Source organism: Primulina eburnea, chromosome 1, assembly GCF_022965805.1.
Source record: "Primulina eburnea isolate SZY01 chromosome 1, ASM2296580v1, whole genome shotgun sequence".
Lineage (NCBI taxonomy): Eukaryota > Viridiplantae > Streptophyta > Magnoliopsida > Lamiales > Gesneriaceae > Primulina > Primulina eburnea.
Genome location: NC_133101.1, coordinates 2,423,004 through 2,450,018, shown reverse-complemented (window position 1 = coordinate 2,450,018; position 27,015 = coordinate 2,423,004). Strand labels below are relative to the sequence as shown.

Here is a 27,015-nt window from a genome sequence, read left to right as displayed (position 1 = left end):
GAGTGAACTTTAACATGAAAATACAAAGACAAGTCATACTTGAATATATATGCTCTGACAAAATAAAAGAAAAATATAAACAATAATTTAGACTCCATCGACCTAGTATTTTTATTCCAATTGAACTTTAATGTGAAGGGGAGGTCTCATATTTATTTAAAACCCTTTCAATATATAATAATTTAGCTGAAGAACATTAATCATCAAAATCCAAACTTCTCGAAAACACCAAACATCAAAATCTAAGCCAAACACTCACAATAAATGCAAATACATTGTCTCTAGCTCACTTGCGTGCTTGAAAAACAGTAGTACACCATTCCATCCAGAAGAAAGACAAAAAGAGGATAAAACCACTTCAAGAAACTCCCCCACACTCGCCCATAATATTCTCTCGAACTAAAAGACAAGCCAACCCCATGATGAAAAATTAAAGCATCCAAAGATAACTCAAAAAGGAAAAAAGAAAAGGGGAAATTTTTATTTTTCGTCTTCTAACTTGTCATATTATCGGTCCATCGACAATAAGGCTGTGTTTCTTTTGTTGGTTTGTGAATATGAAGCCACTGGACAAAGTTTTGTAGCGTAGCAGTGTCTGCCCGGTAATGGTTTTGAGTGAACTCTCTCAAATCCGACCATGTGAAATCTGGGTACTTGCTTGTCTCTTCTCTGCGCATGAGATCCTTCGGGGGCCTCACCTTTTTGTCCTCTTTAGGGTTCACAAAGAATACAAGCGATCTTCTTGTTTTATCCTTGTTCACCACTGCCCTGTGGAGGCAACTCTTGTATCTCCCATTCGATAAAGCCTGCATATATATATATTGTACAAAAATGAGATATATGTTCATTTTAATTCGTCGATATATTTGTATTTTTGTTGACTTTATTAAGCAAATTCTTCTGTATTTTGTATAAATTCCTTTGTGTGGTATATTGTACAATTTACTGATCAGATTTGAAGTATATATACCGCACAGTTTATATTCTAAAGTAGCCAATTATTCCGCTTGGAGTTTTCAAGAATGACTTTATATCTTTTCATTTTGTTTGTAGACCAATTATTTTAGCAGAATTTTCGAGAACCCTTTATATCTTTTCAAGAAACCAATCATTTAACAGAATTTTCAAGCACCCTTTATATCTTTTCAAATTTTTTCTACGGATTCAAGAAAAGTGGTTTATGTTCTCCTGCTAAATGGCTTTATAAATTGCACAAGACTTCAATTTTCAAACAGAAAAAAGACAAAAAACTGACTGATTTATTATAAATTGGCCACGGTTTTAGCACTTAGGAAAGGAGGTTGAAAGAACTGATAAGTGATGTCACTAAAAGCTTTGCATTTATATGTATATTTGTGTAATAAAATTTATGATATTATAGAAAAAAGTACACATGTAATATATTCATCTGTATATGTAATTTCTGTTGGATATCACGTCCTCGATTAAACATTTTTCATTGTACTGATCACAAATGTGACATACCATTTGTATCTTTGTTTTTCCTATCGAACTCATTACACTTATACAAGTTAATACATTTAATGCATGCAAAAAGTATCCTGTTTCACCAAAAGTGGTGAATGAAAGCCCATCATTTCTTCAGTACTCGTGTATACATGAAAGCATAGGCAGCACCAAATACAGCCACATGACATCTCGCATATGATACATATATACACACACACACATGTATGTATATGTGTGTGTATGTGTATGTACTTACCACAAATGTGTCACCAATGTTAACAACAAAGGCATCCGGGCGAGGACGAATGGCTCGCCATTTGTTGTCCGAATAGATTTCGAGTCCTCCAACTTGATCTTGATGAAGTATAGTTAAGGAATTGGGATCAAAATGAGGTCCAGTGCCAAAAGTGAGCCCTGCTTTCTTGCAAGGCGGATAGTTATTTCCTCTCATTATCGAGACACCATCTTCGAAAAACCGGCGAAAATGGAAACGATCGACTCCCAAGCTAATTGCCAAGAGTTCAAAAATGATGAGGGACAAGTTTTTCATTGCTTCACAATACTCTTGATAAACAATCCTGAATAAGAAAAAAAATAGAACCCGTCTGAGAATTTAAGCAATATGGAAATGAGTCAAATGTCCATGCAGAAAAAATTGTGTTTGTAATTAGATTTAAGGTATACATACATACATATTTATGTTCATGTGTGATGAAAATTGAATCTCACCCGGCTTCTTCGAACTCTTCCCCCATGACAGATTTGATGTAGTCAACCACATCAAATCCTTGATCATGTTCATAGGTAAAGGAGAATGTCTCCTTCCACGGCAGTTTGGACGAAAATCGATCGGCGTGAGCACCCGAATACCCGCAAAGATCTCCTGGTTTTCTTTTCAGAGCAAGCTTCTTGCTCAAAGGGAGCTTGAAGAAGGCATCCATATGCTCGTAGGCATGGCGGATTGCACTTGCACCTACACCATGATTGACAACTTGAAAGAAGCCATGATTTAAAGAAGCAAACCTTATTTGTTTCGCAGCAAGATTTATTGCCTCTAAATCACCGCTGAAGAAGCCCTTCAAATCTATTGGCTTCTCATTGAGCTCATCTTGTGAAACATAGGCCAAGTCTTCATGTGGCCAAAGGAATTGTTTGGGGAAGTTTTCTTGTTTTTCTATAATGGATGTGTCAAAAATCAGAACCCCTTTTTTCTCTCTGTTTGCTTTGTGGCTTGATGAGGGATGGAGGTTGAGAGTTGAATCCATTTGGATTTGGTGTATATTTTGAGGGATTTGACAATCTGAGAAAAGACAATATTTATAGAGGAATGAAGATAATAAGTCGGTTGACAGGTTTTTTACCCACCACTAGGTGAAAATTTAAACTATTAGTTTTATATTATATAGGAGGCATATACAGGGATAGAGTCAAGAAATTTCTATTTTGGGGAAGGGTATTATTGAAATTTTGAAATATTTAATTATTGAAGAAACATAAAACTGAGAAAATAGTCATATATATTATATTAAAAAAAAATTAATCGGGCACACCAAAAATATGAATCCAATAATTTTCTAAATTAAATTTGTTCAACTTTCTTGATTATTTGATTTAATCCAAAGATTTTCCCTCAAATATCAAGATTTCATGATGTTAAACTATATTATGAATCACGCAGTCAACTCTAGCATTTCAGATTAGTTATCCTCATTCGATGAGGGCAAAAGAATGAGAAGACATCATCTATTGATATAATCGATTATATCAAATACTTGATATTTATAATTAAGTATATTGTTAAGCATAACATTAACTTGCAATTTATAATTAACATATATAAAAATTTATCTAAGTTAACTTTTTTTTTTTTATTTGCATGTTCTAACTAGTAGAAGTTAGGTCTTAGTCATGTAATTCCATCTTTTTTTTGTTGGTTTTTAATCATGTTTCGTCGAAATATTGACATGATGTCGAACATGTCAGTAACTTTCATTGTCACACCATTATTTTACAGCGTCACATCAATGCTATGACAAAATAGGACTGAAAATCGACAGAAAAAAACTAAGTTATAAAACAAAGATCCAACTTTAACAAGCTGAAGAACAAAATTAGAAAAAAAGGGACAATCTAAAGACAAAGTTGACAACTTTTTCCATACCCATCACCTAAAATACTGCCTATATGCATCTGCAGATATGTAATATAAGAGCTAAATAAGGAAAAATTTAAAAATAATTAACATGACATATATAATAACAAATCAGTTAATAAATTAAAATACATTAGATTGGAGTCTTAGACTCTCAGGTGAAATGTTCGATAAACATACGAGAAGAAGTTGTGTTCGGAAATGACTTCGATTTGAAATTATGTTCATAATTTAAATCGTTCTATCCAAACAGATGGAAATAAATAATAAGCAGACTAGTACTTTGTAGGGATTGGGGGCAAAAAAAACAGGTAGTCAGTTGGCCATGTGCAGGAAGAAGAATAAATTTATAATTATTTTAAAAACAATTAATACGTACATAAAAAGATATTAAATATGAAATATTGTAATTTTAAAAAATAAAAATATTCCTCAAAATTATATTGAATTCAATAATAGAAAAAATATATAATATTTCCACCACAATTTTAAATTCAAATTTCAAATAAATTGGAATATAATTAATTTAAAATAAATGTATGAGATAATAGAGAATTTAAATTTTTTAAAAAGTATTATTTAAAAGTAGATTATAAGAGATTTATTACATAAACTAATAATTTTAAGCAATTTACCCGTGTAGGTTTTTTGCTATAATTTTTTTAAAAATGTGGAGATAATATGTTAGCTGGAAAAATAGAGCCAAAAGTAAGTGGCAAACACTAGTACTATGATGAAAATAGGAAAGGATAAAAAAAATAATACTTAAAAGTACCTTTTTAATGATCATTTATATTATACTTGATATTATATATTAAATAATATTATATATTAAATAAACTGATATAAAAAAAGAGTAGCTTAATAATTTAGCAAATGAAAATTTTCATTTTCAGATTGTTCTTTAAAAAAGAAATACACACTCGCACTCAATGGAAAGAGATTTTTCATTTTTGTAAAAAAAAAATTTTATCGATTTGCTCCCACCAATTTGCCAATGAACAAAGAATCTCAGTGACAAGCATAGCCCAAAATATCATACTGAAAATTAGTATTTGCATATAAAGTTATTATATCCACCACAAATACACATAACACAATATTATACACATCCCCAAAATTTCTCAGAGAAAAGTACCATTTGCATCCAAAATAAGCATTACACAACTTCAGAAGTTATTGAAATTTATGTGGTTTTCATGAACAACAATTTAACTGATCATTCCTGATCCATCTCCTCAGGCTGATCATTCGGCCTTTCCGAGTTCTCTTGTTTGGCCTCTACATGTGGTGTATCTGTTGCAACGGTGGTTGTTGCTTCAGCCAATTTGCAAGCCTGGTAGAGATTAGCACGTCATTCGAATTGTTAAACAATGAAGCAAATATATTGAATCAGGGACCACGTTGGAGTATGGTATACCTTCAAGGTTTCCGTTTCAGTGAATGTAGAAACGAAATCTCTAGAACGAGCATGGTATACCTTCAAGCTTGGCGCCTCAATAATGGTTGAGTCCACCACACTAGCAGGCTCATCAACAGCCATATCATTCTGAAAATTTTGAGAAAAATAGATGTAATGTTCTGTAATGATATTATCCAATAATCTTGTGCACACGACAACAGCTAAAGAGAGAGATCAGCCCAAAAAGAGACGAGAAGAAGAATATAATTGCTGGTGGTAGCAAGGAAAAATAACTAAATCATATTACCAATGAATCCATTATGTGAAATCTTATAAACTTTCTCAAACTATTGTCACAAGTCAATATGGAACAGGAATAAGTTATCTGGCGAACATCACAATAGCTTGATAGAAAACGTTCAGAGTGGTAAAATGGGAATTCTTTATCGACAACCAACAAGGCCCTCCAAGAGGAAAGAACACCGAAGGCCACCTGGGATGCACCTAGATTCATACCACAGGGGAGGAAAGTATTTACAACTCGAAACTGCCAAAGGAATGTGCTTAAACTAATCAAAACGCCTCTGATCTTTATTCAAAAAACAGTAATGGTTTGATACCACACACATTTATAGTGTAGTGACAGAAAATGCATAATATAAAGTAGGGGCAAACCGCAAAAATGAAATGTAAATTAATTTAACACCACAAGAACTAAGTAAACGAGAAATAGTTGCAACTTAAAAACCAAAGAAATAAAATAAAAGACATGATGTTCAAATGACTATACAGCGTCACCCCCATGAAAACTTCACAAAACTATCTTGGAGATTTCTTTTTCTTTTTTCGTGTGTGGGGTGGGTGGCCTTTGTCCACTGGTGGACAAACTAAATATATAGAGTCTCTACATCAAACAAAATGACACATCACTCATGAGTATATGTTGCTAAACAAAATCAGGCAGATTTCATAGTTGCAATCGATTTGGCATATGCCTTTGGCTACGTCTTATCAATTTGTAAGGTAATGCTACTAGCATGATTATATCAGAAGAAGAAAATATCGCACATAAAAATAGAGTTAAATGAAAGATACCTTATCTTTTGCCTCGTATTCAACAAATTCCTGTCTCGCTCTGTCAGGCAATGACTCACTGTATGGATATAATGATGATTGTTGCAAGAAATATTCAAATAAATAGGATGTGGAATAGAAAAGAAGTGGAGAAGATAAAAGTATACCGTTCACAAACAGCATTAACATCAGATTCGGAATCTTTCCTTTCATCTTTATCAGCTTCTTCTTCATCCTCCTATACACAATGCATTTGTATGAACTAGCATCATCACATCACCTCTTGTTGTGGATACGACAAACTTAAGATTGGGTATTCTTCTTGAAAATTACTTTGGTGGGGAAGTTATGAAATACAAGATACCGACTAAAGAAAATAAACAGATTTTAATATGGGAATAAGTTCTACAAGAAGTCAAGTGTTTTGTAAAAGATGCTTATAACTGAACAAGTAGACAGTTACAAAAACCAACCTCTGGAAGTTCGGTGTCAGGTGGCCTTTCTTGGAACTGTACGCTAGGTGCATGTTGGAGTTTTGAGATATTATCAAGAAGCTTTGCTCTTATTGCATCCAACAAATCCTGAGTATTTTTGTTTTCCATGTTACTAGGAGAAACATGAAGAGTGTAGTCAGGGCCAAAGTACTCTATATATTCATGCTGAGGCATCTTGTCATCAAGCTCAATTCCAAGTGCCACTCCTGTCTGCTCATGAAATAAAAACGTATAATAAGAACATCAAAACAACAAACGGAACTTCTTTAACTCTACATTTCAGCCAAAGAAAGCACTGTACATGGAAAAGAAATATGATTCAGAATAACAATAATTGAGGAATAAATCTAGAAACAACACAAATATGAACAAATTGGCTTCTAAACATATGGTCAATTTTACAATGATGGTCTTATTATGTTCACATGATTTATATCATAAAAATAAGACAAAATGTATATCCGCCGAGATGAAATCTGGTTTTAGAATTACATTCTCCGCATACCTGTAAAAGTTTGTCTATTAACAAACATTATAGACCGTGGAAACTTAATACGCATGGTGTACCTCATAGCACCAGCAACGAGCAACATTACGAATTGTATAGCCACCTCCCCCAAGCAAAAGAAGTGGCACGTTAAATGATCGCATAAACCTGACGCACTCTGCATGACCTTTAACTGTAAGATTGAAGCAGCCTAACCTATCCCCAGATAGGGAGTCAGCTCCACATTGTAAGACAACTGCCCCTGGCCGAAAAACTTCCATCACCTTACTAACTATTGGCTTAAACAAGGATTGATAGCTTTCATCATCAATTCCATCATCTAATGGAACGTTAAGAGCATAATATTTCCCCTTTGCATATCCAATATCTCGTATGTCTCCAGTACCAGGGAAATAATCTCCGAACTTATGAAATGAAACAGTCATGACCCTGTCAGTGAGATAAAAAGCCTCTTCAACCCCATCACCATGGTGAATATCGATGTCCACGTATAAAACACGCTGCAGTGATAAAATATATTAAATGACCAAGGAATTTGAAAGATATTAAAAAATAATGTAATGAAAACATTAACAAAAGCTGAAATATTAAAAAACAGCGGTTAAGAAGATTAAAAAACATAATGAGATCAATGCTGCACGGGGAAATCACTGTCTTATATAAAAAATTAAATTTTGTAATGGCTTATTTCATGGCAAGTATTTCACATATGTTAAGAATCATGTCAAGTTCAATTGGTATCAATTTTTCAGACCTCTCTTATCAAATGTTTTAGCCAATCATCACGAAAGGCAAATAACATAAACAGATCTAACCATAATAAGAATAGCAACTTCAAACGTGTTGCATAATTTATGATCAAGATCATGTCCTGATTCTCAAACTTCTTAATGTTTCCAATACATTCTCTCACTTTTATCACCAAAATGTAGGTACATTCCGAATTTTAAAATTTAGTTTTAGTTGTGTCCGAGAAACATGAGCAGCTTGGTTTTGCCTTCACATATTCCACTTATCCAACAAACAGCAAGTGATACAGATATATTAGCAATTTTAAGTATGAACAGTCCTCCTCATCAAGTGTAATATTAATAACAGAAACTGAGTGGGTGTACCTCATGAGTTTTGAGGAGTTCTAAAATTGCCAGAACAATATCATTCACATAGCAGAATCCAGAAGCCTCGCATTTTTTTGCATGATGTAAGCCACCAGCCCAATTCACAGCAATGTCACAATGTCCATGATTTAATTTCACTGCTCCTCCAATGGATCCTCCAGCATAAGTTTGACAAAAGTTGTAAAGACCGTCAAAAACAGGGCAATCTTCCCCAACATTAAATCTCTTCAGCTGCCTGGCTAGGTCTTGCTGTGCATCTGGGGTGACCCGTTTCAAGAATGAGATATAATCATCAGCATGAAACCTGCAGAGATCTTTCTCTCGAGCAGGATTAGGCTTCAAAACATGCATGTGCTGAAGTAGCCCATAATGGACAAGAAGAGAGTGAGTCATCCGAACTCTATGAGGTTTCATTGGGTGACCTTGCCCATAATAGTAATTTCCCACTTCTGGCTCATAAAAATAGCACACTTTTCTCTTGGACCCATCTGCTCCAGATGCTAAAGAATTACCTCCAGTATCCATTTCCTAATCTGCAGATTCAAAGAACATGCAAAGGCAACTCTCAGTTTGAAGGAACTAAAAACAGGAGGTAAAGTAAGCGAAGCAAAAGGAATGAGATTCCAGTTATTCATTACGTCTCAAAACCAAAAGTTGCCAAACCTGTCGAAAATGCGACATCAACAATAATTTGTCTAGAAATGGAACTGGTTTTTTACTTAAGATTCTATCATTGAACCTTCCGTCACACGCTATAAATTTTAAAAGATTCATTCATGTGTTTCTCTTATTGTACTTCTCAGATGTAGGCAACTTTTGGGAGGCTATTAGTGATTGTAATGTTATTAAAATCTCAACAAATAGAAATGATAAAGCAAGTCTATCGTGCTATGTGTTCTAAACAAGTTTGGTTATGAATTTTCAGATTAAAACACGTGTCAGTTTGCGTCTCAACCATTCGTCTCCAACTTGCTAAGTGCTTCTTATACCGTTATACGGTTGTGAAATATAACAGATACTGTCAATTTGATCGCTTTCATTAATTTACGAATCGACAAGGGGCAATTATAGTTACTCTTTCAATCAAGCTTGTGTTTTCCGAAAAACGCCTCCACTTGTTAAATTCGTTAAGAGTGTTCTATTTGGCTCATTAGGAAAAGAGCTTCCGAATGACAAATCAGTCCATAATTCTTCCCCACGAATTAATTTTCCAAGATCATACAAGTTTAATGAAAAATAAACGGTCTTCCATCTATCATCTTACTAACTTTTCATGGGAAACATAGGCCAGAATTTCACTTAAACCAATCTCGGGATCATTAATAGTTAGATACCCTACCAGAGAACTTCCTTTAAATGAACACCTAAAGTATGTGTTGTTTGTTCGGATTTAGCAAGTGAAAATATAATAAAACCAAAAAGTCGTCAAATGTCTCAATCACCAAAACAAAAAAATCTGAAACAAACCCAGAGAGGAGGAAGGATTTATTCACAAACATACACAAAATAATCGAAAAAAACTCAGACCAACATCGAAAAACCTCCTGACGAAGTATAAAACATAGAACGATGATCAAAAGTCTTGCGCGAAAGTTACCGCTAACTAAAACACGAAATCAAACCACTCATGCATGAAACAATCAACACTTGCATGCGCATGCAGGAGAAAGAGAACTCGAATCCTCCGATCGAATTCCACAAAAAACTTCAAAAAAATTCAACTTTTATTTGATGGGCTCACTTTTCCCCGAATTGGGTGCCCCCCAAATGCAGCATTGGTCTTATCTCAATTCTTAACCGAAATTCACAAGAATCAGATTCTTCCTTTCCAATGAAGTAAACCAAAAAAATAAGTGTGAACCCATTTCTGCTGCACTTGGGGAAGTGAAATCAAACAAAAAAATCTGAAATTCATGAGATGAAAGCGACAGAGAAGATGGAACAGAGGGTACCTGAGGAAGAAAGTTGCCGTCACCTCAGATTTCTGTGCAAGGGTTTTTTTACGAATTTTCTCAGAATTTGTTCTGCTCATATATATAGAGTTTGCCAGGTGGGTTATGTGGGGCTCGGCCGCTGGTTTCAAAATTGCACGGAGTTTGGTGGCTGTTTATTGCCAACTTTTGTGCTTTCCTTAAATATTTGTTCCGTCCCAAATATATATATATATATATATACAAATATATATATATATATATATATATATATATACAAATATATATATATATATATATATATATATATATATATATATTTGTATATATATATATATATATATATATATATATATATATATATATATATATTGATGCCATATAAATTATTTATTTATATATTTTTATTTTTAGATGATTATTGTTATTGCTAACGAGAATCAAATATATTAATTAATCTATTGATTAACTAAAATCAATACTATATTATAAAAGATTGGACCATAATACCAACTAATTGAGTCAAATACCATTTCCCGTAATGTCATTGATATTTTTTTAAAAAAAATTAAATTAAAAAAATTCTAACATTAACCTTAAACAAAAAAATATGTTGACCTCATTATATTTACACAATATTTTGCTATATATAAAATTATACTATATAATTACGTTAACTTCATTATATTTACAAAATATTTTGTTATATATAAAATTATACTATATATTATAATTTATTCTCTACGTGAGTGCATGTCAAGATTTATTAGTATTTTTTATTCACAAAAATTCATGTAAAATGGTCTCATGTGGCAATTTTTAGGACGTATATTCTATTTGAGTTATTCATAAAAAAATATTACTTTTTATTTTAATTATGGATAAGGTCGAGTGTCTCATGAATAAATATCTGTGATATTGTCTCACAAAATATCTACTCTTATTTATTTTAGGATTGAAGATTCGTTATCCAACCATTACATGTACGTAACTCAGGGGGATGTATTTATTGTAGGAGATTTGATAATTTGTAATGACTTTTGTAGATTTTAAAAGTCCAGAGATATTCAATCAAGACTTTTGCATACTCTATAAAAGACTAGTAATATTCAAAGTTAAGAAAATCAAGTGGTATCCAACATAAAATTTTAAAAACTCTATAAAAATTCTAGATCTATTCAAACTTTCAGCAGACTTTTAGTAACTTTATGAAATTCATTAACATACAAACAATAAATCTTAAAATACAACTATAAATTATCAAAAATTATATTTGATTTTAAATCCAAAGATTCGAATGGATTTTTAAGATTTATAAAACTTTTAACTTATACACAAACTCTTTGTCTCTTTCTCATTTCATCTCACATCACCTCTCTTTTATTCTATTCTATTTTATTTTCTTCACTTCTCTTCTTCTCTCATCTCGGTTTATCTTTATCATTTTCTATAATTTTCAAAATATATTTATATATTCATTTTCTTTTTTTTTTTTTTCAAATTTTTCATTTTTTTTTCCTGATTGATCATTTAATAATTTATTATTTTAATATCATCAAAATTTTTGAATTTTAAAATTGATTTCCCTATAACATTGGAACATTTTTTTTTCTGTAATTAAAGTGAACCTATAACATTGGAACATTTTTTAATAATTATTTTAATAATTTAATAAAATAAAGTAAAAATGAAAGTATTTACGAAACTAAAGTATCGCGTCAATTGAGTAGGCGTGATAATATCGTTCAAGTCAAGCCAACTCACTTGCAAAATTTTTTTTATTTTTGTAAAGGCAAGTTACTTCAGTTGAAGTTGTACGTCTCGGTCACTACCACCGAGGAACGTAGAACGTGGATTAATCTGTTTCATAATTTCAAGGAAATTATTTTTGTAAAATCCTTTACAAACCTCCTAAATAATTATTTTGGGATATTATTAAATCTCATGTGCAACTCTGTTTCTCTATAAATTCGAAAAATATGCATTTTTCATCATTTTTCTTTTCATTAATCTCTTCACTCGTAAAATTCCCGTAAAATTTTGAATTAATATGTTTCATAACTTCAAGGAAATTTTTAATTAATTTTAAGCTTTTTGGTTTTGCCAGTAAATTTTTGTTTCATCTTCAATATAAGGTATGTATACTAAGAAAAATTATTTATGTTAATATTAAATTTATAAATGAAATTATTATTTATATTAGAATATTTTAATATGTTAGTTTTTTTATTTTTGCAATTTAATCATTACGTGTTTTTTTAGTTATTATTATTTTTGTAAATATTGCAAAATCAGTTATGTAATAATTTCAGTATGTAAGATAATAATTAATATCATAATTCATACTCAAATATTAATTCATGGAATTTATATTAATATTTACCTCAAATAGAAGTTAAAAAGCAATATTTTATCTGCAAAAATATATTCATAAATAAATAGATTATCGATTTCGATCAGTCTTGAAAGACAAACTTAATTGAGAGCATAACTACCTCATATGTTGAAGTGGAGACTGATATTGAGCTGCTCCAATAATTAAATATATTTTACTTGTTCGAACACCAAAAAAAAATACATGTTTAATTGTTTCTCACCACTTCAATTCATACATCACTCTTAAATTCATATTGAAATTATTCGAAGAACGATAAAACAAAATGAATGATACATTTCAAAATTTATATCCAGACCAACGAAGAATGATGATATGATGGTAAATGTTCAATCAAGACGTTCATCAATTATATAAAAGCAAAATTTCAATATTCGGTCAAAAACACATTATTTAGCAGGATGTGGTAATTGGTTTCGCAGGACGTGATTTGTACGGATCGTGATACATTCCATCACTATGTCACACCAATTTTAATTATTTTTTCTTAATAATTTAGGTAGTCAAATTAAAAAAAATCAAATCGCGCAATCTAACTATAATTTTTTTAAATAATTATAAAAACTAGCAACTCACGCTATCTTAGACTAAGACGACATGACTCCTTTCAATGGGCGTGATATAGTAGATTACTAACTTCCCTAAAACGGTCTTACTTATTTAACTATTTCTTGTATCACAGTAAACAATGAAAAGCCTTGTAACTTTCTACCTCAGTACCACTGTGGGAACTGTAGATTCTTTATGATTGGACGGGTACGACCTCTTGATTCTCAATATCATAGAATGGGATAGGTGATGTTTCCAACTGAAAAAGGCGAAATTTTTTTTAAAAAAAAAGAAGCAAAAGGCAAGTTTGAACATACCAAAACATTGACAGAGGTCCTCAGATAGACATAGAAAAAGGGACAAAAAAGTGTAGCTGACATCTTATCTCTGTGAGTATTATCTTTACTTCATTTCAACGGATAAGATCTTGACACACATACAATTTCAAAAAAAAAAAATGGGTCATATATATGCATGGGTAAATCTTGATCATCCATCTTATCATGAGGATAATGTCCACATAAATAAGATGAAATAAACCCAAAAAGAGCTATTTACCTTTACAATATTTCGGAATGTATCGTAGCAGTTAGCACTATCTAATTATTATTATTTTTTTTTTACGAAAAAAGAGTTACGTATCTATCTCTTTGAGGCTAGGGAGCTATGCTATCGGTAAGGTTTTTTCTTGTATCAGATATGTGGATTTCAACCTTTTCTTTTTTTGCCTTTCAGGTTAAAAAATGATCCAAAAAAATAAAATATCATTTGATTATTAATAAATGAATAATCTCAAAACAACTTGATAAAATAAATAAAATAAAAATTAAGATTTTAAGCTATAATTTATTTTTATCAAAATTATGGTATAATTTTGATAAAAGAATTTATTTTCTTTGTTATTTGAAAATTAAATTTTATTTCTTTATTTTATGACTTCTAGTTTTGAAATTCTATAAAGTTTAAATTATAATTATGAATTTTTTAATAAAATTATTACACTAAATATAAGAAAATAATAAAATATTATTGACTCATCGAACTGTAAGTAATAATATTTTTTTTAATAAATAAAATTTAAAATTTTAATTAACTTTTTGATTAAAAATTGATTTTTTTTTTTTTGATTTTTTTAGAATTTTCAATTAATTTCTTACTATCATATTTCTATAGAATTTTTTTACAAAAATATGTAAAAATCTTATCGTAAAATTGTGATATCATATAAACAGAAGAACTCTTATGAGACAGTATTTCATGTCAATTTTGTGATCATATATTTTAGTTGAGTTACCCATGAAAAATATTACTTGTATGTCAAAATATTATTTTTTATTGTAAATAATGACACGATTGACCGGTCTTGTGAATAAAAATCTGTGAGACTGTCTCACAAAAGACATACTATTTTTAAAAAAGTCAATAAAAATCTATCAAATTTATCTCATTAAAAAAAATCATAAAATCTATTAAATGAATAAACCTCGCTCGATCTAATTGAAATAATCACATTAATAATTATATTGACGGTATATTCGGTCTCAAATATTAATTGATACGTACATACATTGTAATTGACCATTGCCTCAATTGGCTTCTTGGTCGACTCGGCCAAACTATAAAACGTGAGGCAATTGGCTTCTTGGTCCACTCTGCCAAACTATTAAACGTAAGCCGCTCTCCTGTTAAAAGTTTTGACATTTCTTAATTTTACAAACGGATTAGCAGAAAAGACCCATAAAACCTGCAAGTCAATATCTCAAATCTTGGAGGTGATCGCGTCTCTCCCTTTTTCCTGTGTGTTACTTCATGCTTGTATATCTGATTTCCTGTTCAAATGATTGTGCTTTAAGTGAGGGCCAGTGTTTTCTGAATTTGCAGCTTGAGAGGTTCAATTATTTGTGCTGTTAACTTTTTTTTATGGTAAATATTTGTAAATGGAATATTTGATGGGCTCTTCCCGTTCGATGTATGGGGGATATTATAAACTTTCTTGAAATATGAAATGGGATCCTTGAATTCTGGTTTCCTTTTGCGAGGGGTGGGAAATATTTGTTTTCTCATGTAATTGAAACAAGAGTTTGTGCCTAATAAATTGAATCGAACTTTCTTGGTTCTTTGAGTGGCTGCTATGTTGAATTATGTACTTTGAGGTATAAAGTTCTGGAATTTGGTAGAAAGGAAAGGAGATGGAGCAAAAGTAAAAGGAAGTAACTTTAAAGTTAAGACTGAAGGTGGAGGGGATTTATTTATTTATTTTTTCTGTTTATTAGTTCTTGTTATCTCTTTCATGATTGATTTGTTTGTGGAGGCTAAATAAAAATAGTTAATTTGATTTTTTTGTTTTTTTGTTTTCCTTTTTTCTGCTTACTTTTGAACCGGTTATAGAAAAAAATAGTTGTGGGATTTTGTTTCATAGTTTTGGGTGATTTCAAAGCAGTTGGAACATGTTGATCCTCATGTGGCTTATAGAGTAGAATATACATTCATCAAAATCTCTTTAATGACGTTCTAACTTCTTTTTTATTCAATGTACGACACAACGAATCATTGCTTTCAACTCCCTTTTTGTAGAATCTCTTTGAACTTTCTTGGTGGAACCTTTTACCTCTTTCTTTGGAGTTGAATGGACTGCCTATAGTTCGTGTAGGTTGTAGTATATGCTGCTGTATCTTCAGATACAGCTGAGAGACCTAACAGTTGCAAAGATACAGCTGCCAAGCCCATATAGTTTTCACGTATACAATTTAAATTTAACGAAATGTAGGATGTAAGTTTCTCATAGGTTTCTATTTGGTCCAAGTTCCAACCATGTGCTTTTTTCCTTCTTTACAATCAATAACATTTTGTTGCTTGCCATAATTGAAGGTAGAAAGATATGAATTGGGCTGGGGTGCAATATTTTTTTGTTTGACATATCAAATCTTTTTTATTCCCAGTTGAGACTAATCAAGCAGCTCTTCGCATGCCTTTGTAATTTCATTTATGCAGAGTTATCAGGGAAGTAGGGATAATAGCCCCACTATATGGGTAACAGTGAATCATCACCTGATGAACCGTATGAAACTTTTACACGTCAATTGAATGTGCATGAAGATTACCCTGTTGATACCGACCATCAACCTCGATCTTCTGAACACACTCAAAGTTCAACAGACACAACTTATTCGCATCATCATCCGACACATTCTGGAGCTTCGGTTAATGCTAACAACACAAAGAAACAACATCCTTCATCCATATGTGATAATTTCAACTCTTTGAAAGAGGTGGATCTTTTTTCCATGTTGCTAGTCTTGAAATTGAACGTGATTATTTTCCACCATGCCTTATGATCCCGAGAGTTCGTTTGAAAGTCTAAAATTACATTTGTTTGCCATGTTTCCAGGTTATAGATGCGTTAAGAGAGGCTGGCCTGGAATCATCCAATTTAATTCTTGGCATTGATTTTACGAAGAGCAATGAATGGACAGGTTGACAGATATTCAGATAAAAGATGCTTCTTTTTTCAGTGCTTTGTTAGCGAAGAAAATAATCTTTTAATTTAACCATGGTTTTAGGGAAGTATTCATTCAACAGGAGAAGCCTCCATTCGATTCATACCTCACAAAATCCTTATGAGCAAGCCATTTCTATCATTGGACGAACTCTATCTTCCTTCGATGAGGATAATTTGATACCTTGTTTTGGATTTGGCGATGGTTAGTTTTCCTTTCATTTCTTTTTTCTTCATTGTTGGTAATAGAGATACTGTTTTTGTAACTATATTTATAAGCAGAAGCATGTTTTTTTCTTACTAGCTACAACGCACGATCGATACGCATTTAGCTTTTACCCTGACCATCGACCTTGTAACGGGTTTGAGGAAGTTCTTGCGCGATATAAAGAAATTCTTCCGTATTTGAAGTTATCAGGTACCTACCTATTCACTATGTTGTGATGTTTGTTTAAAGAATATGGTCGAACTTTTTATCTGATGCTGTCGAGGGATAAATTATTTAATTCTGTGTAAGTTCCAAATCTTAGCAACTCGTGGTGATTTAGATATAAACTCGTGGTGATGTTCTAATTTTTTATTTGAAATTTCAGAATTAGATAAACTTGGTTGTTCCGTCTTGCTAGTATCTATATTAAAATATTTCTTGATGCAAATGTTTTTTCTTACATTATTGGATATCCGAATATTCTCTAGACCATAAAATATTTTTTCATAACTTCAAAACTTCTGCCCTGAGGCCTGAAGATTGATCAATCGAATTGAATTATTTATGCACCTTTCTAACAATTAGTGTGCATCACGTAATATTTATGGCAATTAACAATAATCACTAGCTAATATCAGAACATAATATACATATTTTACCATGAATTTAGAAAAGTATGACCTGTCATTCCATGTGAAAATAGACAATATTTGTTCTCGTTTTGACTACTTGACAAATAGGTCCAACATCATTTGCACCCGTAATCGATGCTGCTATTGATATGGTGGAGAAAAGTAATTTTCAGTACCATGTCCTCGTTATCATTGCAGATGGACAGGTTCATTTCCCTTTTTCTTTCTTGCTAATGACATTAGATACACACATTGCTCCCCACCATTTGTTAAATCATCTTTATCGGGAATTAGGTCTACTAGAAGTCCTGATACACCAAACGGAAGATTTAGTCCTCAAGAACAAGAAACCATCAACTCTATAGTTGCAGCAAGGTAAACATGGTTTGGTAACAAGTTATTGCATGCTCTAATACATCTTCTTAACTTTAGCTTATAACATGTTTTTATATAGTGAATATCCTCTTTCTATTATTCTAATTGGTGTGGGGGACGGGCCCTGGGATGCAATGCAAGGATTTGATGACAACATTCCTCAACGAGCATTCGATAATTTCCAGGTATTCATCAATATAAGAAAGTGCTAACACTAGTTGATCCATTATCAGCCGTAAAACTGTCGATCATCTTCTGTACTTGTGTCAAACATGAAATAGAGTTTTCTTATATTGCATAAATGTTAATAAATGGTGCCGCAGTTTGTCAACTTCACAAAAATAATGTCAGAGGAGTCAGACGCGGCTAAAAAGGAATCAGCTTTTGCTCTTGCTGCTCTCATGGAAATACCATTTCAGTATAGAGCAACATTGACCCTTCAATACAAACAGTAAGCCTCCAAAATTTTTATGAGTTTGTATCTTCAAAAATTGTTCTTTGATTCCATATTTTGTTATTTTATTTTTCTGGATCCAGTTTAATTGTGCTTCCCTCAAATAATTTTAAACAGCCGACAACAATGTAATTTTAAATGAAGGACTTTAGAGTTCATAACCTCATTATTCTGTATATTATATATCTTAAATAAGTTATGTCCATTCTTGTGTTTTCCCTTGTGAAGCAAACATAATGCAGGTTGTAGGAGACAAACTCTTCCTCCTCCCCGTGAAGTAATAGACCATGACAATGCTATAAAGTCACGTCAAGAATCTATAAAATTGGAACCCATCGAATCAGGACCATCAACTGAGCAAGTGAACTTCTATCTCAGTTTAGATTTTATCATGTTATTAACATTCTCCATAATGTTTCATTTTACACTCTGTATTTCATATTAAGGTTTGCCCGATCTGCTTGACAAATCCGAAAGACATGGCTTTTGGATGTGGGCATTTGGTATGAGAACCTTTCACCTATTTTCGCTCATCTTAATTTATGTGTGTGTGTGTGTGGATATATGTATATGTATACCACAATTTGAATGAAAGCCATCTCTCATTCGGTCACTTTTTTGGAAAATTTCAGACATGCAGGGATTGTGGTGTCTCATTATCTTCGTGTCCCATGTGCCGGGAGCCTATAACCACACGGCTTAGACTTTTTGGTTAAAGGGACTGCTTGTCGGCTGAAGGGCCAATTAAGACTGGATTCTTGACATTAAAAGTTAGTGAAAACAGGATTCTTGTAACACTCGAAGCTGTATAAGTTTATACCCAAGGTGTACTTGCAGATTGTTCGGTACGTCAACCGTGAGAGTGGACATCCAGAGATTGGGAGTGAAGATGTGTTTCTGCTTGGAAATTAGATACATTCTCTGCTTTAAGTTTTTGTTGTGATATATTTTGAATAATGCTATATAAAAGTTTTATAGTGAAATTAGTTCCTCGCTGAAGTTGAGATTTGTAAAGAGTGATATGATAAGGTTTCTGCACATTACTAGAGTGAAATTAAGCACTTGTACAAAGATGAATGATTCATTCATTTGATATGCATCACAGAGTCTAGTTGTTCTTTGTTTTACTCACAGCCTATATGATGCTTAACACGACACTGTGGTCAACCTCGGAGCAGATCCATAAATTAAAACGAGCTGGGGCGAGACTCCAAGAGGTGTGGTGAGGAGGTGGAACCATTAACAATGAAGAAAGTGAGCACACTCGACGTATGAAGAATTCATGACGAATGCAGACATCTCTCTGCATGAAGTGCAGACTTAACACGGTGAGAACCAAAAATATTGCTATCCTCAAAATGCATTGTGCCGCCTTTTTTTTTGTCCTTCTTTCCTAACTCTTACATTCTCCCTGCCGCTACCTCATCCCCTTATCTGGAAAGGATCGTTTCGTCGTGCGCGTGTATCCAGGGGCGGAGTCAGGATTTAAAATTATCTGAGGCTGGCATGCTGTATTTAATAAAATAAATAATTAACTAAAAAAATTAAAATAAAAAATATGTAAATAGTGACTTCATGAAAACATAGAACAAGAGTATTTAATATTTAATACCTTCAAAAACATGGAGCTAAAATACTACTGAATATAAATTCAAAAATCCCATTTACATAATTCTGAATTTTTCAAAAATTCCTACAAAATTCTATAAACTCGCATTTATATTTTCTATAGCATTAAACATCCAAATAATAAATAATCAACACTAAAAATCGACAATACTCAATATAAAATCTGAAATTCGAAATAATGCTCAAATAAATTCTAAAAAATTATAAATATCATCAATCGGCTCAAAATAGTAACTACAATAAAAAATTTAATATATATCAATTATCGGAATTAAAAAAAAACAAAATACCCAAATTTTGAAATACTAAAATCTGAAATTACCTTTAAAATTCGAAATCTAACGAAGAACAACAAGAACGAGCGGTACAAAGTCTAACATTAAGATTTTCTCATATTTTCGGTGAAAACGGCGACCAATGGGCAACGGCTGATTTCAAGACGACAAAGAAACTTCGAAAATTTGGTATTAAAAAAAAGTTTATTCCGTGGGATTTCCGAATCTACAATCGATTTTTAAAACTGACGATCGATTATGAAGTTACAGCAATTTGAAGTGATCAAAATTGTGATGATTTGAGAGAGAAGAATAGAGAAGTTAAAGAAGAAAAAAATACAGATTGGGGCTCATCAACAAATTTTTTAAAATAAAACATATTTATTTTTTTAAAAAAAATTTAGGGGGGGCTGGAGCCCAACCCAGCCCCCTTAGTGCCTCCGCCCCTGCGTGTATCTGTATCTATATGTTTGTGCATGCATATGTGATATGTGTGTACTTATACTATAAGCGGGTAATTTGATCGATATAAATACATAATATTCTCTCCTGCATCACTTAGCTCATAGTGTTCCTGCTAATGATCGACTCTGATTCCATTATCTCAAGTGACAAACGAGTCAAATCAGTGAGAATACACATAACGAGCATGGCTAGCATTGTTTTGTACAAGTCTTCATTAGATAAATTTTTTAATCCAATTTAATTAAATTATTATAAAGCTATACAAATATTTATCATAATCCAATATATGAGAGCATGTTAGAACTAAGTCTGCAATGTGATACATAAATTATGAAATTTGTTTGTTGAAATATTTAAATAATACCAAGAGGTTTTTAACCTTATTTTAGATTATATTGTACAGATTTAGATTTTATAAATATAAATTGTATCATCTTATTTTAATTATTATAATCATTTAAGATGTTGGGATAAAATAAGATAAAATGAAACTTAATTATATATATATATATATATATATATATATATATTTTAAAAAAGGAACGATACAATGAAAATTACACAAATAAATTTTTTTTGACGCTTTGGGTGGGTATATATGAGATTTAATACAATTTGTGGGGGATATTTTGGTCTTTCAAAATATCCAAATAAAATTTTAAAAAATATTCGAAGTTGACCCAATTTTTTAGAACAATGTATAAGAGAGTATATTTTGACATTTTATTAGTCTAGATCTAGGTGTGAATGAACTTAAATCAAGTCTGACTTTATTCGGCTCAAATTAGATTCAAATTAAAATTCGAGTTCAAGTTCAACTCAAAAATTCGAAAATGTCCACTAACTACTAAAGATCGATATCATATATATATTTATTATAAAAATATTAAAGCTCGCGAACTATCGAACATATTAAGCTGAGCTCGAGTTGGCTCGAAAAAAGTTTGAACACGTTCGATTTCAGATCCAATTTGATAATTTCAAGTGTGAACAAAATATTTTTTGAGTCGACTCAATTCGTTTACGCCTCTAACCCATTATATATGAAATATCAAATATTGAATATATATATATATATATATATATATATATATATATATGGATAAATATCCCAAGTCACATAGGTTCATATAACACTCAACGTGTGGATATAAATAGAAAGAAGTTGGGAGATGGAGGACACGTACAGGATGTGACTAAATCCATAATATTGCACATCGATACATGCATGGGTTTGCCCACTATAAATTGGCTCCCAAATGCATGGTTCCGCCGAAAGCTGATTTTGAGGTTTGCCTACCCTCACAATTCACATGATAAATTCTATATATACATGAAAAACTTTTAAAGGCTTGAATTAGAAGTACCCGATTCGAAATTCGAATGTTTTAATTTTTTGGCTCAAATTCGAGTTTGGCTGGAAGTCTGGAAAGATTGGAACATGTTCATGAGCTAGCTATTCGAACTAAATATTGTCTGAGAATAAATATTCCGATGGTTTGAAATATCTTTTTTTAATATATAATTATATTATATTAATAAAATATTAAAGATAGTGAACGGTTCATGAACTGTTAAATAAAATAATTTGAGCTCGACTTTAGCTCGGAAAAAATTTCGAAGATGTTCGAGTTTGTCTCAGATTTGATAATTTCGAATCACAGTGAACTATGATGCCTATTCAATTCATGATAGATAATCAGGCCTCTCTTTTTTGATATTTTATCAAGCCAATTTGTATTAATATGTGAATAGTGTGGGGCTTTTGAGGTGATAAAGAGCTGAAAAAAAACAAGTAAACGAGTATGCATTTATCTTGCTTGTTGTATTGTTCTTAGGGACAAATAATTGTGATAATTAATGAGAAAACCATTATTATCCTAAGTGGGTTTACTAAGGAATTTTTAAAAATCCATAATATTGTAGGTAGAATAAGAAACAAATCATTCCGATATAGAATTTGTGTTGAGAAAAAAATAGAATAAAAAAAATATCCATGGAATATAAAATTATAAATTATTTAAATTTCATTACAAAAGAAGAGAATAATAATAAAAAAAAATTATATTAGTCAAACCAAATTTTTACAAATTAAAGGGAAACTTTTGAAAATCGGGTCATAGGTCGGCTTCAATTAAGATTCTGATAATCTAATAAGTCAGAATTTGATCTTAATACAATAAACTAATTTTTTCTTCACAAGTAGTCGGATTTTTTCTGTGCTGACATGATACCGAACTTTACTCATTTCATACTGAAATTGAGAACTCGCATGAAAATCAGAAATATGGAAAAAATAATTCACTACATTAAAACCAAACTTTAACAAATTAAAAAAACAAACGTAGACTGATCGATCGATTTTTAAAACTTCCCACTAGGAAATTATAAGTATATGAGTACGCCTATAAGTAAGTACTTAACAATTCAAAAATGTCTACCAAAAGGCACATGCTTAATTCGAAGAGTCGTTTCCTTGACAATGCAAAAATGTCTACCAAAAGACAACTCAAGGCAAAACAATATCGAACAGTCACTTTCATTAATAGTATATGAGTACGCCTATAAGTAAGTACTCACACCTCTACAAATTTGTGCCATTTCATACTACTATTTTTTATTTTATTTTCATAATTTAATCTAATATATAGTTCTCCAAAAACCCTGAAAATACACACAAATTTATATATATTTTCATTAAAAACCAATTATATAATATATTATGAAAGAGGTCAAGAAAGTGAAAAAAGGTTGGTTGGTAGTTCAAGTAGGGTTGGAGGAGGACGATGACACTCAAAACGGAGGGTTTCAGAGATTTTCTATGCCGATATCTTATTTGTATCATCCTCGGTTTCAAAGGCTTCTCGAGAAAGCTCGCGAAACTTTTGGCTATAGCGCAGCTGGTCCTCTCATGCTGCCATGTTCCGTCGAGGATTTTCTTGATCTACGGCTGCGAGTAGAATGGGAATTGAGAAAATATAACTAACCTGCAATCGGCACCGCTAGCATTTTCGATCATCGCCAGCTTCCGGAGGCTTCTTCATAAGTTTTTCAATCTTGTCAAAACTTTTAATCCCACTTCAACGATAACATGTAGCAAGAACACACGCATACATATATAGCTACGGAGATTAGCATGCAGTTCGATTATGTGAGAAGTGAAATTGAATTGTAATCAAAATATAGTCCAACTATTGCTCGATGACGATGGATTTTTATCTGAGAGACGATAATTTATATTTTGAACAAAATTTCGTGATTGTCCTGTATTAATTTTGATTATGGTATTTCAATTGATGCATCTTTTTTCTCGTACATCATAATTTATATTATGATTTATGATGATATTTAGGCATGATTTTATAGTTGTTAATTATATTCTGGATTTTTTTTTAAAAAAAGTGTAATTTATTATTCATTATTTTAAAAGCTCTTATTTTCGGCGGTTCTCTTTCTCCCACAATTTTCTTCACCTTTTCTGTCAATCTTTTGCGCATGTGACGTATTTTTTTTTTTTTAAAATGCATGTGTGACCTCCTAAATGTTTTGATATGGAAAATTTAAAAATATATAGGTTCTATAGGCTATTAAGCAAAAATTAATTTTTGATATTAATAAGCAAAAATAGTCTTATAAGTTCGATTATATAAAAATTTAGTCATCTCATATCAAGATTTCAGTGTGAGAAATAATAAATAATTTGTGCATATTATCTCTTCATTTTGCCATTTCAGTGATAAAATAATTTGTGCATATTTATTTTCATTTTTCAGACATTGTTAATGCCAGCTAGATATGTCATCAAGTTCCAAAGTTATGTCGCCACTTAATAAAAAAATCAAATGAAATATGAAAAAAAAAAGAAAAGAAATTGTATTAAGGCCAAATCATTTTAAATATGGAGTTTTAATTGGAATTTAAATTTTATTTTCCTAGCAATATGTAGGAAACGTGTAAGTTAGACCACCAAAAATATATTTTCCCCATTTCCTCTGTACATTGAAAATACACGAGGAAAACTATGAGCTTATAAGTTGGAATACGAAGCCATTTAGGTAACGGTCAAAAACAAATTCATGTGACTTAGGTCCAAAGTATACAATATCATACCATTATTTCCATTGCACAAGAAGTGGTATCGGAGTCATGATCTAGATCGAACCATGTAATTAGAATCTTCTTATACTTAAACGTAAGAGGTGGAGACTTCAAGTAAATATGTGATGAGATCTAGGTAGGTGGTACTCCAAGTATTTCACATGAGACGTGCGCTCTCAACGCAGTGAAGATGAGTGATCTCGAGGATAGCGAATGAGATTGAGGGATGCTCGGACCATGAGAAGAATGATGATCCTTATTGTTTGAGATGAGGATTATTGAGAATGCAACCAAAGTCAGACATTGAAAATACATGGGAAAGACCATGAGTTTATAATTGGAAGATATATTTATTGGTATGAGACATTTTTTGTAAAACCCTAAAACTAATCAACGATAGTTAAGCCTAAAATGACAATATCAAACTACTGTGAAAATGTGTGACTTCCATTGTACAATAATGATGATATCATCAATATTAATTAAGAAACAATTACCAACTCTATATTGATATGCTTAAAGTATATGTTATTAAAAAATAATTTCCCAATCAAATTAATAATTAAAAAATGAATGAAAATTTAATAATTCCTTTGAAACTACAAATTGTATTACAAAAATTCACATTTGTTAGTATTTTATTAATTTATAGAGTTGTAAATGCGAATACGTACCATATGTTGTACAAATTGATTAATATAATTGAATAATATTTGAGTTGGCCTTTCAATATATTCTAAGAATCTGATTTTAACATTTTATGGATTAACAACCAACCCATGAGGATCATATAAAGTCAATCCAGTGGAGTGGTACGTAATAATATTTCCAGATTATATATATATATATATATATATATATATATATATATATATATATATATATATATATGTATGTATGTATATATGTATGTATATTATGAAATATTCGAGGAAACATTTTCAACTCGTGCCCACTTGCAGTCAAGGGTTGATCTTGAAATAACCTTAAGTCGCAAGTTGAATATTAGTGTTTCCGAATCTGAATTTAAATTAAATGTTCACTTTTTTATACGTTCAACCTATATGTGCAACAACGTGTGTGTTTTTTTTTGGAGAAACTTTAAAACCGGAAAAATTGAATTTTTTTCATTGGTCGTTTCTGACGTGATATTGATGTGACTCTTATGTTGAAATAATATAACATAATGTGGTGTTTATGTCTTATGTATACAATGTTATATCAATACTTCAGATGAAAAAATATTAAAATTACAAAAAATTGAAATATACAAAACCAAAACTCAATTTTGACAACATAAAAAATTGTAAAAAACAAACATGAATAGCAAAAATTGCAAATTTTCTTTTAAATATAATGTTTATTTGATCGAGATTCGAGATATATGTAAGACCTAGCTTTTATTAGATAGTTGAAGGTAATTTTGAAAAATAATAAAAAAAGAATATATGAGTTGTGAAGTGAATCCTAATTTGTAGTTTCAAAGGAATTATGTTCTAAGAATTTTTACATTTATAAATTTTGGTTATATTGTAAATAAAATTTGAAATGAAGTAAATAAAATTACGTAACCATATTTACTTTAATTCGAAAATTAATCTAATTAACATAGATAGTTATATATATATAAAATATAACATACTGGAAAAAAAAATTAGTTTTTGGTTGGCCTAAACTATCGGTACAAGTAATTTCGCTTTTGTTATTTATATACCATTTCTTTAGTAGAATTTCGTATAAAGTTTGAGCCAATTTTAATATATGGTACTTTGGACTAAATCAATAACCAGTAATTAATTCAACACATAAGATGAAAAATATTTCTCATGTCATGGTCAAATAAAATCTTGGAATATAATAATTTAATTTGCTCCATACAATGAATCCAAGCGACATTTGTGATATCGACCAAAAAAAGAAGAAGAAGAGACATTTCGAATTGCCATGGGATTTTTTAAAATCTATATTATTAATGTAAATGAGTTGTTTTTATTTTTTATATCGAAAATTATGATAAAATTAAACATTAGTAATATTATAATAACTATTTTACAAAAAAATATATGAGATATTTGGCGGTTGCAAATAATTAATGAGTGTCTGACTAATGATTTTTAATCCTTTGTCAATTACAAGTGTATCAATTCGTAAGCATTTTAATTATTATAAAATAGCAAATAGTTGGAGATAAATTCAAACTTTCCTTTTCAGTAATTAAATTAATAGCAAATAGCAAACACTAATGTCAAAACCCTAATCAATTTTGTACATCTCTATATATAACCATGGC

General features: G+C 31.0%; 3 protein-coding genes across 5 annotated transcripts; 1 reads left to right on the top strand and 2 right to left on the bottom strand.

The window, feature by feature from the left end:
* Positions 1–203: 203 nt before the first annotated feature.
* On the bottom strand, positions 204–2,772 carry LOC140809056 (gibberellin 20 oxidase 2-like). The gene is made up of 3 exons (XM_073166547.1): positions 2,200–2,772; positions 1,727–2,048; positions 204–806 (listed from the first exon to the last, which is right to left on the bottom strand). The coding sequence occupies exons 1-3, from the start codon at positions 2,733–2,735 to the stop codon at positions 495–497; spliced, it is 1,170 nt and encodes a 389-aa protein (XP_073022648.1). The 5' UTR covers positions 2,736–2,772; the 3' UTR covers positions 204–494.
* Positions 2,773–4,670: 1,898 nt separating this feature from the next.
* Positions 4,671–10,303, bottom strand: LOC140808905 (histone deacetylase 19-like). Of its 3 annotated transcripts, none has more exons than XM_073166289.1 (8): positions 10,171–10,303; positions 8,216–8,751; positions 7,160–7,600; positions 6,572–6,802; positions 6,266–6,336; positions 6,120–6,177; positions 5,043–5,171; positions 4,671–4,958 (listed from the first exon to the last, which is right to left on the bottom strand). In XM_073166289.1, the coding sequence occupies exons 2-8, from the start codon at positions 8,741–8,743 to the stop codon at positions 4,842–4,844; spliced, it is 1,575 nt and encodes a 524-aa protein (XP_073022390.1). In that variant the 5' UTR covers positions 8,744–8,751; positions 10,171–10,303; the 3' UTR covers positions 4,671–4,841. The 3 variants fall into 3 exon arrangements, with proteins under 3 accessions (XP_073022390.1, XP_073022468.1, XP_073022546.1); XM_073166367.1 differs by lacking the exon at positions 10,171–10,303 and adding an exon at positions 9,816–9,969; XM_073166445.1 differs by lacking the exon at positions 10,171–10,303 and adding an exon at positions 9,760–9,781.
* Positions 10,304–14,708: 4,405 nt separating this feature from the next.
* On the top strand, positions 14,709–19,385 carry LOC140808837 (E3 ubiquitin-protein ligase RGLG3-like). Its single transcript, XM_073166174.1, has 12 exons — positions 14,709–14,865; positions 16,085–16,362; positions 16,482–16,566; positions 16,654–16,794; positions 16,894–17,007; positions 17,538–17,637; positions 17,727–17,804; positions 17,884–17,989; positions 18,128–18,255; positions 18,487–18,619; positions 18,705–18,761; positions 18,891–19,385. Exons 2-12 carry the CDS (start codon positions 16,120–16,122, stop codon positions 18,972–18,974), a joined length of 1,269 nt encoding a protein of 422 aa, XP_073022275.1. The 5' UTR covers positions 14,709–14,865; positions 16,085–16,119; the 3' UTR covers positions 18,975–19,385.
* The last annotated feature ends 7,630 nt before the right edge of the window (positions 19,386–27,015 follow it).

Bases quoted from the DNA above. Each gene is read 5' to 3' on its own strand.
- LOC140808905 (XM_073166289.1), bottom strand. From the start codon at position 8,743: ATGGATACTGGAGGTAATTCTTTAGCATCTGGAGCAGATGGGTCCAAG. The intron at 7,601-8,215 runs GTACACCCACTC...TTATCACTGCAG, and splicing joins AACTCCTCAAAACTCATGAG to CGTGTTTTATACGTGGACAT. The intron at 6,178-6,265 runs GTATACTTTTAT...ATATCCATACAG, and splicing joins GTTAATGCTGTTTGTGAACG to TGAGTCATTGCCTGACAGAG.
- LOC140809056 (XM_073166547.1), bottom strand. From the start codon at position 2,735: ATGGATTCAACTCTCAACCTCCATCCCTCATCAAGCCACAAAGCAAAC. The intron at 2,049-2,199 runs GTGAGATTCAAT...TTTCTTATTCAG, and splicing joins GAAGAGTTCGAAGAAGCCGG to GATTGTTTATCAAGAGTATT. The intron at 807-1,726 runs GTAAGTACATAC...ATATATATGCAG, and splicing joins ACATTGGTGACACATTTGTG to GCTTTATCGAATGGGAGATA.
- LOC140808837 (XM_073166174.1), top strand. From the start codon at position 16,120: ATGGGTAACAGTGAATCATCACCTGATGAACCGTATGAAACTTTTACA. The intron at 16,363-16,481 runs GTGGATCTTTTT...CCATGTTTCCAG, and splicing joins ATTTCAACTCTTTGAAAGAG to GTTATAGATGCGTTAAGAGA. The intron at 18,620-18,704 runs GTGAACTTCTAT...TTTCATATTAAG, and splicing joins CAGGACCATCAACTGAGCAA to GTTTGCCCGATCTGCTTGAC.